Source organism: Eleutherodactylus coqui, chromosome 3 (genome assembly GCF_035609145.1).
Source record: "Eleutherodactylus coqui strain aEleCoq1 chromosome 3, aEleCoq1.hap1, whole genome shotgun sequence".
NCBI classification, from domain to species: domain Eukaryota; kingdom Metazoa; phylum Chordata; class Amphibia; order Anura; family Eleutherodactylidae; genus Eleutherodactylus; species Eleutherodactylus coqui.
Genome location: NC_089839.1, coordinates 275,464,676 through 275,482,757, shown reverse-complemented (window position 1 = coordinate 275,482,757; position 18,082 = coordinate 275,464,676). Strand labels below are relative to the sequence as shown.

The window sequence follows — 18,082 nt, the reverse complement described above, 5'->3', positions numbered from 1 at the left end:
TCCCCTGCAGCCAAACAGATCCGTCTCTGGATGGAACCAAACAGCACCAGACAGACCGCTTTGACTACAATGGGGCTCAACCACTTCTTCGTTAGGCATCTTCAGCCGGATCTGCTGACCGGAGGTTCTGTCACAGATGTGAAATCGGACTATGGCCAGTTTGGACAACTCTAGACAGCCAATACCTATGTTTGTCTGCAAAATGATCATTCACCAAGCGACTGTCGGTCCACAGGTGCCTGACCGTCAAATGACTTCTAAGGGTGGCAGAAAAAAATAAATACGCAGAACATCCTATTTTGGTGCATACTGCGCAACGAAACAGGCCACAGAAGTGAACGCGCCAGTGCAAGAAACGCAGTGAATGTGCAGGAAACATGTATATTCACTGCCGATATGTGCAGCAAATCAATGGGTCCTTCTGCGCATTTTTCTGTGTGTGTAAATATGCAGCGTATTTAAACAAACAAAAACCCGCAGGAACGGTCAAAATTCGCAGACAATCTTGATTTTCAGTTGGGTAAATACACAGCGCATTTACACATCTGAAATCCGTTTATGCCCGTGAACCGGCCCCAAGTGCGCCGACAACACGCTCCATGTTCAGTATATACCCCAATGGGCGACACTAGATACATAAATTAAGAAATACTCTTGACATGTAAATACGGCCAAAGGCTCCTGTCATGAGAGAGAAATCATTCTAACGAGTAAACAATTTATTGGCACGATCATTGGTGGTCTGAGGCACGGTACCAGGGAACGCGAATGACTGAACGTTTTTGTTTTTTTACATTATTGAACGATGAATGAATTTACGTTGAGCGTTTACACCAGGAAAGCTACCATTACGGCCATTTTTGATATATTTGGTAAGATGTTGGGTCTTACTATTAACCAGGAAAATCTGCGATTCTTCCCTTAGATCCCTTAGCGGTGGACTAGTCATTGGAACATCTAGTGAGAGAGTTCAGATATTTGGGAGTTGAGGCATCTTCTAAGGCCGAGCTCACATAAACGGGTCTGATTCTGCATTTAGGGCGGGCAGCGGTTTCCGGCTGTGAGGCCGGCCGGTCACCCTGCGTACCTCACAGGCGGTCATGCGCAGGACAGGTTCTCTCCGTGTTGGCATTTCCCAACGATGATGCTAAGCGACAGCGTCGACTCTGCAGGTCAGATGGCCTTCAATGACATCAACTGAAGTCGTCCATCCAGATTCCAAGGCAAAACAAAGCAAGTCGTATCGACAAGTGTAAAGGTAAAAGTGAAAGTCCATACCTTTCAATGCCTGCGTTCTTACACGGATTGTTCGTGCTCGCACAAATCGTTAGCCATGTTTGAATTTGTATGATAATCTGTGCAGAAGCGCCCCAAGCCTCAAAACTACCGTACTTCTGCCAATTTGCTTCCATTGGTACAAAGGTTTGAGGATAGACTCAAGGTCTGGAATCGTCTCCCATTGTTGATACTTGGCAGGGGGAATCTTATCAACATGGTTAGGTCGTCACGACTCCTTTATATCCTTACAAACCCTCCAGTTTGGATTCCAGTACAATATTTTTTTAGACTCCATCAGATATTTAGGGGTTGATTACAGAACAAGAGATCTGCTAGAATTATATTGGGAGACCCCTTAAAGCGATAAACTGTCTGAAGGGTTGGGGAAAGAGAAATGGGGTGGGGTTGATGGGCAGATTAGTGTCTAAGATGACTGGTTGTAGCCCCCCTATAAATGGCATGTGAAAGAGGAATGAAAGAAGGGACGATAGCCGACAATTACTTTAATATAACTATAGAATATATTTAAGCAGCCTTTGCATCTAAACGGATTGACTTTAAACCCCTCCCCCATCCCCTCTGGAAAAAACAAAAATCGCTCAAAAATGTTTTCAGGTTGGAGTGTTTTCACCATGGGAGAAGAGAGGGGTAATTTTCTTGGAACAGGTACATTCTGGGGTTTCTTTGTTACAGTTTTGAACAACTTCGAGAGCTCTATGATGTTCCCCATAGTTATTGTTTCCAGTTCCTTCAGTTACGACATGCATTTGCTTCTCAGACACAGTCAGTATCTGTGCTTACAGTCCAACCCCCTGCTCAGTGCAGGATCACTAAATCATCCCAGACAGATGTCTGTCCAGCCTTTGTTTGAAGACTTCCATTGAAGGAGAACTCACCACCTCCCGTGGTAACCTGTTCCACTCATTGATCACCCTCACTGTCAGAAAGATTTTTCTAATATCTAATTTGTGTCTCCTCCCTTTCAGTTTCATCCCATTGCTTCTGGTCTTTCCTTGTACAAATGAGAATAGGGCTGATCCCTCTGCACTGTGACAGCCCTTCACATATCTTGTTGATGTTGGTCTTAATCCCAGAGCTTGTATACTGGGTATTGTCAATGGGCATACAGAGAGCCTTTTATCAGGTGAGGAAGCAGATTGCTGCTCATTGGATGTCCCCCCCCCCCCCAGTAGGAGATGTCACAAAAATAAGAGGTTGCATCTATGGAAAGGGGAATATATATAAAAAAGAGGCTGTTTGACAAAATTTGGGGAAGATGGTCCAATATATAATGGATAGTACATAACGAGTGCTAGTTGCATTGAAGTACTGTAGAAAAGCTGATGGGACTTGGAGGGGGTGACTGAGAGGTGAGAAGGTGGAGAAGAGTTAGATGTTTTGACACCCAAGTGTGTGGAAGTCACACAAATACTCAACATGCCAGCAAGAGCCTATAATTATTGATGGCAGGCTTTAGCGAGCGTGTTGGTGCGATCTACAAGTCAAGATACAACAAAGAAATAGCCGAGAGCCGAGGAAGACACAAGACCACCACCTTCACTAATCCAAGGCCACCGGTTTATTAGCCGAGCCTCTACTTACTGGAGTAGAAGTAATGACCCCGAGTGAGGTTTGTCTATGGATTCCTATTGTTATAGGAGTATTGACATCCCAGATATTTAGGACATACCTGATAAGTGGGATCCACAGTAGATCTGGGGTCCACTCACTGCTGCTTCTCCATTCAAGGGGCTGCAGACTGAATAAAGAGGTGGGTGTGATAGGAAGACTTCTCAGAGACTGGATCCCCAGCTAGCGGAAAAAATTAGGTACATATGCCTAAACATCTTGGGAGGAAAAACAACTTGACAGTCCGGCCACACGGGGGTATATGTTGCAGAAAACATGCGTGCAGAAGATCCACAGCATCTCCAATACAAGGCTTGAGATTGAGATTTCAACAAGACTGCCACCCACCGCTCCATTGCCATAACATCCCGCAGCGGTCACATGGCGTTCATCATCTAAATTACTGGCACTAATGGCAGGGGCTGCTGAGGCCAGTGATTGGCTGCAGCGCTCACGTGAACGACGACCACCATGTGATCACGGCAGAAGCTTCTGCGTTGGAACAGCCGGACAATTAAGAGGAAATACAGGGGGTTTTCTCGTTTGGAAATTTCTTAAATAACCTCCCAAATCCCTTTAATCACTGTATAAAGTTACGTTCTTTCCTAATATGCTTTGAACTGGTTTCTTAAATTGATGTTAAAGGGGTTTTCCAGGACTTGCTACTAATGACGATCCGCAGGATAGGTCATCAACAGTTGATTGGTGGGGGTCCCACAATCGCCGTGTCCGCTGTCAGTGTAACCAGCATTAGAAGCAGATAGCACCGTACTCATTGCACCGCAGATTCCATGCCAAATCGGCGTCTGGGTCTGTGAATGCAGATTTGTCCATGGATTTATGCTACAATATTAACCCCCCCCCCCCTCCCCAATTTCCCCCCCCCCTTTTTAAAAAAATTGTAACTCTTATTTATTCATCGACGTCGCTGTATGAAGTTGTATTTTTCAATGTACTGAAAAACTTTTAAAAAATTCTAAGTGGAGTAAAATGAAGAAGAAAAAAATTTTTTAAAAAGGCATTCCGCCATCTTTCAGTGCATCTTGTTTCTACGCCACACAGTCTGCAATAAAAAAAAGACACTAACTTTATTCTTTATAGTTTTTTTGTTTTTTTTTTAACTGTACTTTTATTTTTCCAGCAACATAGTTGTGCGAAGGCTCATTTTGCGGGATGTTCTGTAGTTTCCGATAATACCAATTCGAAATACATACGACTTTTTGATCGTTTTTAATTGCATTTTTTCTGGGACACAGGGTGACTTAAAGTACATTTCTGGCGTTCTTTGCTTTTTTGGACGACATTCACCGTGCGGGGTAAATAATGCGCTACTTTGAAAGATCAGACTTTTACGGATGCGGTGATACCAGTTATGTATTTTTCTTTTAGGATTCCGATTTTTTATTATAGATATGACAAAAAGGGGGTCGATTTAAACTTTTATTACTTTTCTTTTTACCAATTAATAAAACTTTATTAATCTTATTCTTACTTTTTTTTAGCCCCCACAGGGAACCACAACTAGCGATGCTTTGATCGTTCCTGCAGTATGACGTAATACTGTAGCATTACATCATACTGCGATTTGACAGGCAGTCTATTAGGCCACCCCATGGGGACGGCTTGATAGGTAGTCTGCTAAGGCAGGCCTGGGGCCTTTCAGAAGGACTCCGGGTGCCAGGACACCTGTACGGCTCCCTGCAATATCACGCAGGGGAGCCTTATGGGACTCCCGAACATCGTTCGGGGAATTTAAATGCCACTGTCAGAATTGACAGCAGTATTTAAAGGGTTAATAGCCACGGTCGGCGGCATGGTCAATTGCAGCTATTGCCCGCAGGTGTCAGCTGTAACAAACAGTTGACGCCCGCGCTGTATGAAGAGAGGTCACGCCGCGACCTCTCTTCATACATACTCTGATGCTGCAGGACGTAAATGTACTGTATATACTCGAGTATAGACCGAGTTTTTCAGCACAAAAAAAAGTGTGCTGAAAAAGCCCCCCTCGGCTTATACTCAAATGAGGTAAAAAAAAAAACCTTCAATACTCACCTATTAGCCGGCGTCTGTGTTCCCGGCGCAATGCTTTCGCTGGCGGTGCCGCCAGATGCTGCAATCTTCTTCCCGTCTTGCTTTTGAAAACCCCGCAGTCAGCGCTGTGATTGGATCGAGCACCGGCCAATCACAGCCGGCGCTCGATATACCAATCACAGCTATTCAGTGATGTCATTCTGAATGGTTGTGATTGGTTTATCGAGTGCCAGCTATGATTGGCCAGCGCTCGATCCAATCACAGCGCTGACGGCGGAGATTTCAAAAGCAAGTCGGGGAGAAGACTGCAGCAGCTGGCTGCACCGCAGGGGAGAGCATCGTATGGGGGACACAGATGCCAGCTGATAGGCGAGTACTGCTTTTTTTTTTTTTTTTTTTTTACCTACTATATACTTGAGTATAGCTAGGCATATACTCGAGTCAATAAGTTTTACCAATTTTTTGTTGTAAAACTTACTGACTCGGCTCATACTCGGGTCGGCTAATACTCGAGTATATACGGTATGTCCTGGAGCAGGAAGGGGTTAAAATCATTCATTATGTAGCTATCTCCCAGTATATCCAAGCAGGCTAATGTTACATTGGTTAGTTATCTTTTTCTGTCTGAAGCCTCCAGCCTCAGATGGTCATGTGATCTCAGTTCGGCCCAGCTCAGATCTGCTTGGGGTTATGTATTCAGTGTCTAGTCAGATTCTCAGTCTGTGTGATATGGTTACATGATCCCAACCACAGAAACTGCCTACAGGAGGCTACAGGCCCTCCTATCACAGTCCGGGAAGGAGGGGGGGTGTTTCACATGGTGTTCTTGTACACGCTATGTGACTGCACTTGTGGAGGGGGGGGGGGGTGTTCTGCAACAGCTGCTCAAAACAGAGCTTGACGGAATCCCCCTAACGGAAACAAAAGGAGCCATTCACTTGTAAGGACAGACACCTCTTCGATGGATTTCAGGCTGCTTCGTTTTGTACGGTAGCAAACTATCAAGACATCAAGGGAGAGATCAATGCATAAGTGTACAGCTTTCCGAACGGCGCAGGAAAGAGGAACTCTGAGCGCAAATGTGAAAGCACCATAACAAAGAATCTAAAAACAATGCGTTATACAATTATGCTTCATTTATATTAAAGTGGAAAACCCCTTTAAAGGAGTATTCCAATAATATCTCATTGGATAGATCAGGACTTGACAGATGACACCCCACTGATTGCCAGAATGGGGGTCCCAAATCCCTGTCATTTCAATGGAGTGGCAGTCAAGCCTGCTCGCAGCATCTCCTTTCCTTCCGATGGGACTGCCGGAATTGGCCCAATGCTTCAGTTCAGGGGCGTAACTAAAGGCTCAGGGGCCCAGGTGCAAAAGTTAAGCTGGGCCATCCTTCCTCCATCTGTACCCATGCCAGAGACGTAACTTGAAGATTTGGGGTCCCAATGCAAAATGCTTTATTCATACTACTAGGCTCGCTATAAAAGAGAAGACAGGCCTTATGGCCCCCCTAAGGATCCTGGGCCTGGGTGCAACCGCATCCCCTATAGTTACGCCCCTGTTACAGTTCCATTGTAGTGGGTATAGCGACAACAGATATGCTCGACTGCTGCTCCATGGGACTAGACCCCCACCAATCAGACAGTGTATAACCTGATATTACCAGAATACCCCTTTAAGCCGCTAAGGGTCCTTTTAGATGAGACCATTCCTGTTTGAATGAGTAAGTTACATCACCGCCAGCTCGCTCTCGTGCCGCCGGATTAGACAGGCATATGCAAATGTGAAAGACTGAACAACTGCTGTTTACACCGAATGATAAGTGAACGAGTCAACGATGATATTTATACATGCATAAAAGGGACGATTCTTGCTTGGTCTAAACGTGAGCCAACATTATATTCGGGATACTCTACATTATCGAAAACATCCAAAACGACACTGGTGACGCTACCGGACTCATCAGGCCAACAAACCCTGGAGATGGAGAATTATCATCAGCGACTTCATCACCCTGATCCGGAGAATGACAGACGAGAAACAAAAAACACAAGCAATACAAGTAATACCGGACCCAGCCGGACGGGAACTGCAACGCTGACATTCTGCTTCAGAGCCGCTCTGAACACGAAGCTGGGAGTCACAAAGTCTACGGACTTACTGGCGATCTGAAACGGATGTGTAATCACGTAGTATGCCGCCCGGAGCAGCCGCAGAGGATGACCCCTCCGCCATCCGTATGCCAGTCTGCATATTGGTGAAGACATCTGCCAATATGACACTAGTGATGGCACAACTTCCCACCGCCATATGGCAACCCTCCAGAAAGCCCTATAAGACGACATCCGGCGGCGGCGGGTCCCCCTGATCTTGGCGGCTACAGATTTTATAAAAGGAATCAGTCGCCAAAATAACTTTCCCATTTCCTTCCCGCTTGCATAAGGCCGTACTTACACGGCGAGTTGTGGCCGACATTCTCGGGCACGCAGACAGCGCTGTCCGAGTTCTGCATCATCTACAGGAGACCACCCACGTGCAGGTACTATTCTTGTGCGAGGCTCGCGCAAAGATAGGACATGTGGTGCGAGAAAAAAGGCGCGCATATGCTGATGTCCTCATTAAGCCCGTGTGGCAGCGATGTCTGGACATGCAGGCTACCCTACAGGTGTGATGGTTCAGTAAACCCAGCGGACGAGTTCCGAAACAGTCTGTTGCCCATAGCAACCAATCACAGTGCAGCTTTTTCTCCTCGCAGTGCTCTTGAGATATGAAAGCCGCTCTGTGATTGCTTGCGATGGGCAGCACACCCGCTTGCTTTAATGCTGCATTCACACTAATCCGCACCAAAATCCATCAGAATTTCGGTCATCGTTGGTGCGGATTTTGACGAGGCTCCGCGGCGAACTTCACCTCCTCAATGGAAAACGTGAAAACTGCTGCAGATCTTTGCAAGATTTTGGTGCAGTTCTGCATTAACATACACAGCCCTGCGGGAGGGTCACATGCTGCATATTTTGTGCGGATCTGCATCAAAATCCTCACCATTTCTTGTGGTTTTTGCACCGGATTTCACCTGGGGATCTGCTGCGAAATTCCGCACCAATTTTGCGGATTTTGACATGGTTTTTGTTGTGGAATTTAGTGAGAAATTTCCGCTGCGGACATCCTGCACGATTTCCGCTACGTGTGAACGGGGTCTTAGACAGCTTTCAGAAATCTGCTGCACAACCTCCATCTGGGTGTTTTCACGGGAACCAAACAAAATTGTAAGTGTTATTGGGGAAGTTTGGGGTGGAGAATCCCCCGGTATTATACAGCACAAGGATTAGGGAAGCGCTACCTGTATGTAGGACCAGTATGCATGTAGTGAGCCGTGTGCCAACCAGTGGGAATACGACGGACCAGTAAATGCCACGTGGCGTGACCCTAGACCTGGCCGGAAGATCACATAACTAGTAGTAAGAGGAAGACGTCAGTAAATACTAGGAGATGAACGGCGCACCCAGCTACATGGAGGGACTGGCACAGAGGGTGATCAGTACACACTGGCAAACAAGACCATAAGAGATTAGTATGTAACATAGTAGGTGATGAATAACCTGCCATAGATGCCCAGCACACACCGCCACAGTGTACACCGGTACATAAGGGATCAGCATATGTAACAGATTTTGAATATTACCACAGATGCCCAGCGCCCACTACCAGCAGGGATGTCCAGTATACACTGGCACATAACAGATCAGCATATATCATAGTAGGTGATGGACCAAGATTGCCGTAGATGCCCAGCACCACCGGAGCTGTCCAGTATACACCAGCACTTAAGAGATCAACATATACAGTAGGTTTTGAGTAAATATTGCCACCGATGCCCAGCACACACTATAACCGTGGGTGACCAGTATACACTGGCACATAAAACATCAGCATATATCATAGTAGGAGATGACTAAATATTGCCACCGATGCCCAGCGCCAACTACCATCGAGGGGTGAAAAAATATACACTGGCCATAAGAGATCAACATAGCAGGTGATGACTAAATATTATCATAGATGCCCAGCGCACACCACCACATGGCAACCATGACCCCCATGACCTCACAAGAGCCAGTGATCAGTGGGCAGTAGCCATGTGGTGGGCAGCACAGACTACCATAGGGGTGACCAGCACACAGCATCACATGGTGGGCAGCACACACTGTCCTGGGAGAGGGGCAGCACACATCATCCTGGGAGGTGGGCAGCACATGGTGCCCAGCACACATCATCCTGGGAGGTGGGCAGCACACAATCGTGGGAGGTGGGCAGCACATGGTGCCCAGCACACATCCTGGGAGGTGGGCAGCACACAGCATCCTGGGAGGTGGGCAGCACACGGTGCCCAGCACACATCCTGGGAGGTGGGCAGCACACAGCATCCTGGGAGGTGGGCAGCACACGGTGCCCAGCACACATCCTGGGAGGTGGGCAGCACACAGCATCCTGGGAGGTGGGCAGCACATGGTGCCCAGCAGACACAATGGCACAGCAGACGAGCAGCACACATGGAAGCATTCCCCCATCCCACCAGCACCGTCCCCGCTCTGCCCCTCACCGGAGATACTGCGCACACAGCAGGCTCATCCTCCACCGGGGCTTTCTGCTTCGGTCCCTTCACACAGGCTCAATATCGAAGCGGTCGTGAGTCAGCCATCTTTTCCGGGCCCCCCAGCCGCCTGTGAGGTCGGGGACCCGGGCCTGCAAACCCCCCCTGTCCCCCTGACAACCAACCCCCCGGAGAGTCCCACTGAACGCTTTCCCCTCCGGAAACAGCTATCTAAACAGAACTTCCGGTCGGTGCGTCTTCTATATCCCTCCGGCTGAAGCTTCCCAGCGCACAGTGTAGTCGCGCCTACCCATCGTTACTGCGCAGGCGCGACGCGTTTCGCCGTAGGAGTGACGTCACGGGAAGGTAGGCGGTGAGGAGGGGAGAACGAGGGGACTCGGTTGCTGTAGCAACGAGTTCCCTGCTGCTGAGCGGTCTCCTAGGCAACTGAGTGCGGCGGCGCTAGGCCTTAGTGCGTCAGCAGCTGCCCTAGGCCATCCGCGCTGGAGCTCCTGTGTATATGCCCTGTATATAGAACAGCAGCACTTATGGAGCTCTTGACCTTGCGTGCAGGCTGCTTGTATACAGATGAGGTCATTCTGCATCATCGCCAGGAAACGTTTTTTTTTTTGTTTTATAATTAAAATATATGTAAAAATGAGTCGATTTTGGTTTTACGGCAAAAACGTAATGCTTCCTGCGGGGTAATGCTAATAACGGGGGTATTTGGTTTGGAGGGAAAAAATGTGAAAAAAGCCAGAAATATGATTAAACAAGAAAGGAACCGCCACTCACTTCTGCCCTGGCGATCCCGTTCTTCGCCAATAGTGCCATCTTATAAGTGGCCGCAGTGACCCGTGCCGTACTCTGGGCATCACGGCTCCCACAGCTGAGCGATGATGACTGGTAGAACAGGCACATAGGCACTACGGCTTCTAATTGGCGGCAGCGGTTACATCATGGGAGAGCGAGCACTAGATCGCTACTAGGACAGGCGAATAGCGGTTTCTTTAAGGTGGCGTTCATTTGCAAGTGGCAGACGAACACCCTGATTTAGCCAAATGAGCTCCAGATGTGTTATTTTAGCGCAGTGTATTGCACATCACCTTCCGCGTTGTGTGTGCATTTGCGCACTCCCCATAGAAGTCTATGGGGACCTTTGGTGCACAAATACGTAGAAAGACGGAGCATGCTCTGTCTTTTTTTGCGCAGCCGAAACGCGCAGGCAAAATACGCACAGTGAATTTACTGCGTATTGTGAGCACAAATACGCCCGTGTGCAGCCACCCTTAGCCTGGGTTCACACAGGGCGGATTTGCCGCGGAGTGCCGTTGCATATCCGCACTGCGGCAAAACCGCTGCTTTTTGCAGTGCAATGCAGCACAAATGAGTTTTGCAAAAAAGCTGTTCTCACAGGGCAGATTTTTTACGCACAGCCGCAGTGCGGAAATGCAACTGCGGCACGGTTTTCAAAGATCCAGCATATCCATTCTTCTGTCTTTTCCGCAGCGCTTTTTTGTCCATAGACCTCTATGGACGCAGCAAAATCCGCGGCAAAAAGTTAAAAAAACGCTGCAGAAAAAAACGGTAGCGGATTTTCCACAGTAAAATCCGCAGGCCAAAATTAACCTTTGAAGCGGTTTTGCTGCAGAAGCATTTCCTCTGCGGAAAAACCGTAACGGAAAAACCGCGGCAAAACCATAGCAAATCCGCCCTGTGTTAACCCAGCCTTACTGGTTTATCACATTTCTAGAATTTTTTACATCAAGTCTTTAAAGGGGTCTCTTTATTTTATACATTTTTGTGCCCCAAATATCCTCACAGCAGCGCCAGACGACTACGTGACAGATGACGTAACCGGACTAGAAGACGCGGTGACGTGCCGTAAGTGCGTCACATTGGCTTCTAATGTACAAGCCCCCGGCAGGTTTATGAGACCTCATGAGTGGCGTCCCTATCAGGTTGTCTATTGGCTGCAGCGGTCTCGTGGTTAAACAACTCACATGACTGCTGCAGAAAGCCGGAGAGCTGGGAGTGGCGGTGGGGAAGCATGGCCGCAGCAAGCGGTAAGTACCCCCACATTGCCACCAATTACTCAGAAAACCCTTTTAAACCCTCTAATAGATTAAAGGGACGGTTATAAGAGTCAAAAATGATCCTGTAACCACAATATAGGGGATAACTTTATAATCAGTGGGGTTACAACGGCAGGGACCCCCACCGATCCCAAGAATGGAGAATGTGCCAGCATGGCGCTGCTCCGTTAATGTCACTGAGAACTCTGCAGGTCGCCAAGCGCTTGTACTCCGCAATTTCCATCCTTGTTATCAAAATGAACAACAGTGTGTATAGGCATGCTCTACTCCATTCACACGGCCACCGTCAGGACCCCCATTCTTGGCATCGGTGAGGGTCCCAATGGCCAGATCTCCACCCATCATAAAGGTATGCTCTACCCTGTGTGAATAAAACCCGTATAAACATTTCCTCCTGATTATTGCCCATTGTAAATATGCCCAGCAATTGAACGACAAACGATAAAATGCTCGTTTGTCGTCCAGCACCTCATTTATTCAAGCATTACAATGTATCCGCTGTTAACAGGAATCTGCCGCCAACCATAATGTAAACTGGTTTGTATGAATGATCCCCTGAACCATCATTTCTATGACTAGATGGACCCGATGTTCACTACGCGAACATAAAATGTTTCATAAGTGGTGGTTGTGAACTTCTCAATCTACTTGGTTAGGTGATTATTTAGAGTGTCACCCCGTATTTGGAGCAGATATCTAATATAAAAAAGCCTACAGGTCTCTCTCTGTTTGTCTCTTTCTCTCTGTCTGTTTCTCTGTCTGTCTCTCAGTCTCTCACTCTGTCTCTTTCTCTCTGTCTGCCTCTCTCATGATCTGTCTTTCTGTCTATTTGTCTCTCTCTCAGTCTGCCTCTTTCTGTCCCTCTATCTGTCTCTCTCTCTCTCTCCATCTGTTTGTCTATCTCTTTCTCTGTCTCTCTCTTTCTGTCTCGGTATCGTTATGTCTCTCTGTCTCTTTTGGTCTCTATCTGTCCCTCACTCTCTCTATCGCTCTCTCTTTCTGTCTCTATTGCTCTCTCTGTCTATTACTTTCTCTGGGTCTCTCTATCGCTTTCTCTAGGTCTTTCTATCGCTCTCTCTCTGTCTGTTTCTCTCTGTATCTCTACTGCTATCTCACCCTATTTGTCTCTCTATCGCTGTCTCTGTCTTTCTATGCTCTCTCTGTGTCTCTATTGCTCTCTGTTTCTATCGCTATCTCTGCCTCTATCATTCTCTCTTTCTGTCTTTCTATTGCTCTCTCTGTTTCTCTATCGCTCTGCCTGTCTCTCTATTGCTCTCTCTGTCTTTCTATCACTCTACCTGTCTTTCTATTGCTCTCTCTCTCTGTCTATCTCTCTATTGCTCTCTCTGTCTTTCTATCATTCTGCCTGTCTCTCTATTGCTCTCTCTGTCTTTCTATCACTCTGCCTGTCTCTCTATTGCTCTCTCTGTCTGTATCTCTATCGCTCTCTCTGTCTTTCTATCACTCTGCCTGTCTCTCTATTGCTCTCTCTCTCTCTCTGTCTATCTCACTATCTCTCTCTTTCTATCTATTGCTCTTTCTCTGTCTATCGCTTTCTCTCTGTGTTTCTATCACTCTTTCTCTCACTGTCTCTCCTTTCGAGTGAATTTCCAATTGTTCCGAACCAGAGTTAAAGGTACTCAGACAAAATCTAAAGAAAGGTTTCATTCGACCTTTTGTTCTTTATAGAAAAGGAAGACCCAACTTTGCGGCCATGCATTGATTATAGGGAACTAAATAATATTACTGTCAGAAATCGCTACCCTCTCCCCTTAATCCTAGAATTGCTGGAAGGACTCCGTTCTGCCAAGATTTTTTACCAAACTAGACCTGAGAGGGGCCTATAACCTCATACGGATCCTCTGAGGGAATGAGTGGAAGACTGCCTTTAGAATTAGATATGGACATTTTGAATACCTGGTTATGTCTTTTGGCCTTTGCACTGCCCCTGCCACCTTTCAGCATTTTATTAATGATAATGATGTATTTAGAGATTCTTTTGGGTCAATTTGTTGTTGCTTTACCTCGATGACATTCTTATATTTTCCGATAGCTTGGAGGAACATTGCAGGCATGCCCGGCTAGTCTTGGAACGTCTCCAAAGTAATTATCATTATATCATACAGAAAAAATGCGATTTTGAAAAAAACGGGATTCAATTTCTTAGATGTATTATCTCCACGGATGGTCTAAGTATGGACTCCGTAGCAAAATTAAAGTGGTGGTTGATTGACCCACTCCGAGAAATCTAAAAGTCGTTTAACGCTTTATAGGGTTTGCAAATATTTACTCAAAAATCATCTTATCAATCACTTCACTCACAAAGAAAGCTTGTCCAAGATCCTTGCTGAACCGGAGGAGGGATCTAATACAGACTGTACAATTTTGTCCCCCTCAAATTTTCAGAGAATACTTGACTCAAGTTCAAAGATGGGTAAGAAAGGGTTTTGGATGCAGGAAAACAGACTGTATCTTCCAAATCCTGTTTGACTTAAAGGGGTTGTCCCGCGGCGAAATCGAAATTTTTTGTTTTTTTCGCTTACCCCCGCATTCTGCCCTGTTAAAAAGAAAGCATTGGTTAGTTTTTAAAAATAGCATTTCGCTTACCTGCATCAGCGTTCTGCAGCTTCTTCTTTTCTTCTTTTAAAGATGGCGCCGCTGGTCTTCTCCCACGGTGCACTGCGGGTCTTCTCCCATGGTGCACCATGGATTTTCTTCTCCTTCCTTGCATTCCATTGCCGATTCCAGCCTCCTGATTGGCTGGAATCGGCACACGTGACGGGGCGGAGCTACGCGATGACGCGTAGAAGGGGCGGAGCCAGAACGCCGCTCGTGCCCGGACTGACCAGAAGGGAGAAGACCCTTCTGCGCAAGCGCATCTAATCGGGCGATTAGACGCTGAAATTAGACGGAGCCATGGAGACGGGGACGCCAGCAACGGAGTGGGTAAGTGAATAACGTCTGTATGGCTCATATTTAATGCACGATGTACATTACAAAGTGCATTAATATGGCCATACAGAAGTGTATAACCCCACTTGCTGCCGCGGGACAACCCCTTTAAAGTCCTTAAACTGGTCCGTGATTCTAAACTTGCAGGCCATTTTGGAGTCAGGAAATCTCTGGCATTACTGCTTTTTGTGGCCTAATTGTAAAATTCTTTTTGGTGGCCTAATTGTAAAAACGATGTGAAAAAACATATTGTCTCTTGTGTAACGTGTGCACAAAACAAGACAACACAATTCTTCAACCGCTTCCAATCCCATCCAGGCCTTGGGAATACATATCAATGGATTTTGTTGTGGGTCTTCCTCCTTTGAAAGAAATGACTACCATCCTTGTTGTGGTGGACCGACAAAAATGGCCCATTTTATTCCCACCAAAGAGATTCCCACTGTTGAACGAACTGCAGAATTAACCCGTTTAGGACCAGCCAAGGTAATTTAAGGCGGCTGGTCCTGGGCTTAGAGCACCGCCGATAGTAAAATTACGGAGGTGCTTTAAGTCTCCTGCTCTGCAATCAATCAGAGGCAGGAACGGGTTATCAGCTATTAGTGACAGCTGATAACCTGGAGCAGAAGGCAGGAGGGGTTTTTAACCCTTCCTGCCTTCTGCTTCCGCGATATACAGTGCTCAATGAACACTGTGTGGGGAAAGTGAAAGTAACATGCACTTTCACTATGGTAGCCTTGGGGGGTCATGTGACTTCCCAGGATTTCCTGCTACTGCACAGCTAGAGGGTCAAACTAGACCCTGGCAGCTCTGCAAGTGACTAATGTCACTATGGACCCCCAGCTACAGTGGTAAAGTGTCAAATAAAGAAAAATAAATAATAATGTGAATGTCCCCCAGAGGTCTGACATGACGTCATGGGGTGCATAGATAGTAAAAAAGACAATTCCATACATAAGTAAAATAAAATTACAGAATAAAACAACAATATATACAGAAGAAAGAAAATAACACAAAGCAGACGCCAACAAAAACCATCGCCCTATGCGCCCTGTAAACCAAAACCATACATACTATATATCAAAACGTCCAAAACAAATAGAGGAACCCATTCCCATACTTTATTTTAGTGTAAATCTAAAAATAATTTTAAAAAATGTTTAAAAAATCATTTTTTTAGCTTTTTACCCCCTATAAAACTAAAAAACGGAAACAAAAGTCAGTGAAAAAGATATTAAAAAAATAGTCCTATATGTCACAGAAAAAAAAACGCAGCAAAAATAATTTTGGTAGCTAAAGGGAAAAAAAAGAGCAGTAAAACCACAACATGGGTAAAATTCCTAAAAAGTGTCTGGTCCTTAAGGTACAATACAGCCTGGCCTTAAGGGGTTAATAAACAAGGAGCTATTTAGATTGCATGGCATTCCTGATAATGTAGTTTCTGATAGAGGTGTGTTACGTCATTCACACTCATGAACTGGCGAACTCTGGCAGAACTTGGAAACAGCGGACATAACAGACATAAATCAAGAGTAACAAACGCCCAAAACATGACCAAGCATGTCCGCATGCATAAACAGATGTAAATAGATACGATACGAGGTATTGGTTTGTATTTTGGCCAAGATACTTAAGCCCGCAAGCCCACTTCAAGGGTCCTTGTTGTCTCGCGGGTCCCTACCCTAATGGGACAATTTCCACATGAAACCTGTCTGCATGCGGGGTGATTGTCATGACGAGGACGACCCTACGCTTGAACTTAGGGACAAATGAAACACAGCAGGACTGAACACAGCTCACACCAACATGATTTGCAAACAACACAGCACACCATGCACCATAAACAGGACTGTTCACACCACACATCTGGTACATGTACCGACATGTAGGAACATGACACTGTTCACACTGAACAAACAGAGGAAAACCCAGCAGTCTCTAGCAGAGGAGCTGGTATATATCAGCAGCAGACCAGTGGTGATTGGCTGGCTGGGGAAATCCACACTGAACCCCACCTGTGCAGCTGTGCTGCAGGAAACCCATGTAGAACAGATCCCAGCAGCACACCCTAACAGCACCTCCCCCCCCCCCCCCCCCCGGGCCCTCCAGAGACACAGGCACCTAATACACTGGGGTCTGAGGGAATTAGCTTGCTGGAGAAATCCACACCAAACCCCACCTGTGGAGCTGCGCTGCTGGAAACCCATGTAGAACAACAGATCCCAGCAGCACACCCCAACAGCACCTCCCCCTTAAAGACGGGCCTTCGGAGACACAGGTACCCAACACACTGGGGTCTGAGACCTGGGGGATTGGCTGGCTGGAGAAATCTGCACCCAGCCAGCTCAATTAACCCCCACCTGTGGGGGCCTGCGCTATGCTGGAACCTAAAATGGTATTCAGTTTGCCTCAAGATTTTGGAAAAGCTTCTGTACTGCCCTAGGGATTACTATCAACTTGTCTTCAGCCTTCCATCCCCATTCCAATGGCCAGACTGAAAGGACCAACCAGACTCTTGAGCAATACCACCGCTGTTTCATTTCCTACCTCCAGGATGATTGGGTGGACTATTTATCTACAGCAGAATTAGCCTATAACAATTCCAGACATAATTCTATGTCTCAAAGTCCCTTTTTTTGCTAATTTTGGGTTACATCCGGTGTTCATTCCTGACCTTCCTGTGAATACTACCACTATCCATGCTCACTCACAGGCTAACTATGTTACGGGAAACCCAGAAAAAGCTAAAAGAAATGCTACAAGAAGCCCAGGAACACTATAAAAAGGCAGTGGATAGACACCACATGGCTTCCCCCTACCTTCCAGGTAGGTGATAGATTTAGTTTATGGTACTATTCCATGGTGACAGTGTCCCTTTCATTGAGTTTGACTGCTTATGAATAGCAAAAATTGCCACAGAGGTTTCATAAATATAATATTTGGTTAAACACATTAAAGGGGTTTTCTGGGCTTTATGAACTATTTATGATCTACCTGTTCCTTGGGATCCAGGCCGAACAGTTAATTGCCCTGCCCACTGTCAGTGCAGACGTCACCATCAGGGGGGTGTCAGTGCAGCGGGGCCAGACGTCACCGTCAGGGTCGGAGTCGAAAGTGTAATAGGTTACTTTGCTTCCATTGAAATCAATGTGATTGAAGCTGCCCATTGAACTACTGGCTCTGACCCAATTACGTCTGGCCCCGCTAAACTGACAGCAGGGCGGGTGATGAGCTGATCGCTGGGATCCCTAGGGGCAGATCCCTAGCAATCAACTATTGATGACCTATCCTGAGCATAAGTCATAAATAGTAGAAGCAGGGAAAACACCTTCAATGTACGAGTATGCATGGCAGAAAACTTATAGATATAATGGTACTCCTGCCTTGGTGTTCCTAATCTTTAGTCTGCAAGCAACCCATGAGCATTTTAGGTTAAGTACATACATTATAACTTTTCTGCATCCTGTTGGAAACTAGTATTTAGGGTCTTTTGACATGAAGC

The 18,082-nt window shown here is 46.4% G+C and overlaps 1 protein-coding gene across 6 annotated transcripts in view; it reads right to left on the bottom strand.

Moving 5' to 3' along the window:
- SMG7 (SMG7 nonsense mediated mRNA decay factor) overlaps positions 1-9,761 on the bottom strand; it is a 57,359-nt gene extending 47,598 nt beyond the window's left edge. For 3 of the 6 annotated variants that reach the window (XM_066597451.1, XM_066597452.1, XM_066597453.1), the window contains exon 1: positions 9,542-9,760. In XM_066597451.1, coding sequence (XP_066453548.1) covers positions 9,542-9,570 — 29 coding nt within the window. In that variant the 5' untranslated portion in view covers positions 9,571-9,760. Of the gene's footprint in view, positions 1-9,541 lie in introns of all 6 variants that reach the window. The other 3 variants (XM_066597454.1, XM_066597455.1, XM_066597457.1) reach the window with 3 other exon arrangements.
- Positions 9,762-18,082: the final 8,321 nt, after the last annotated feature.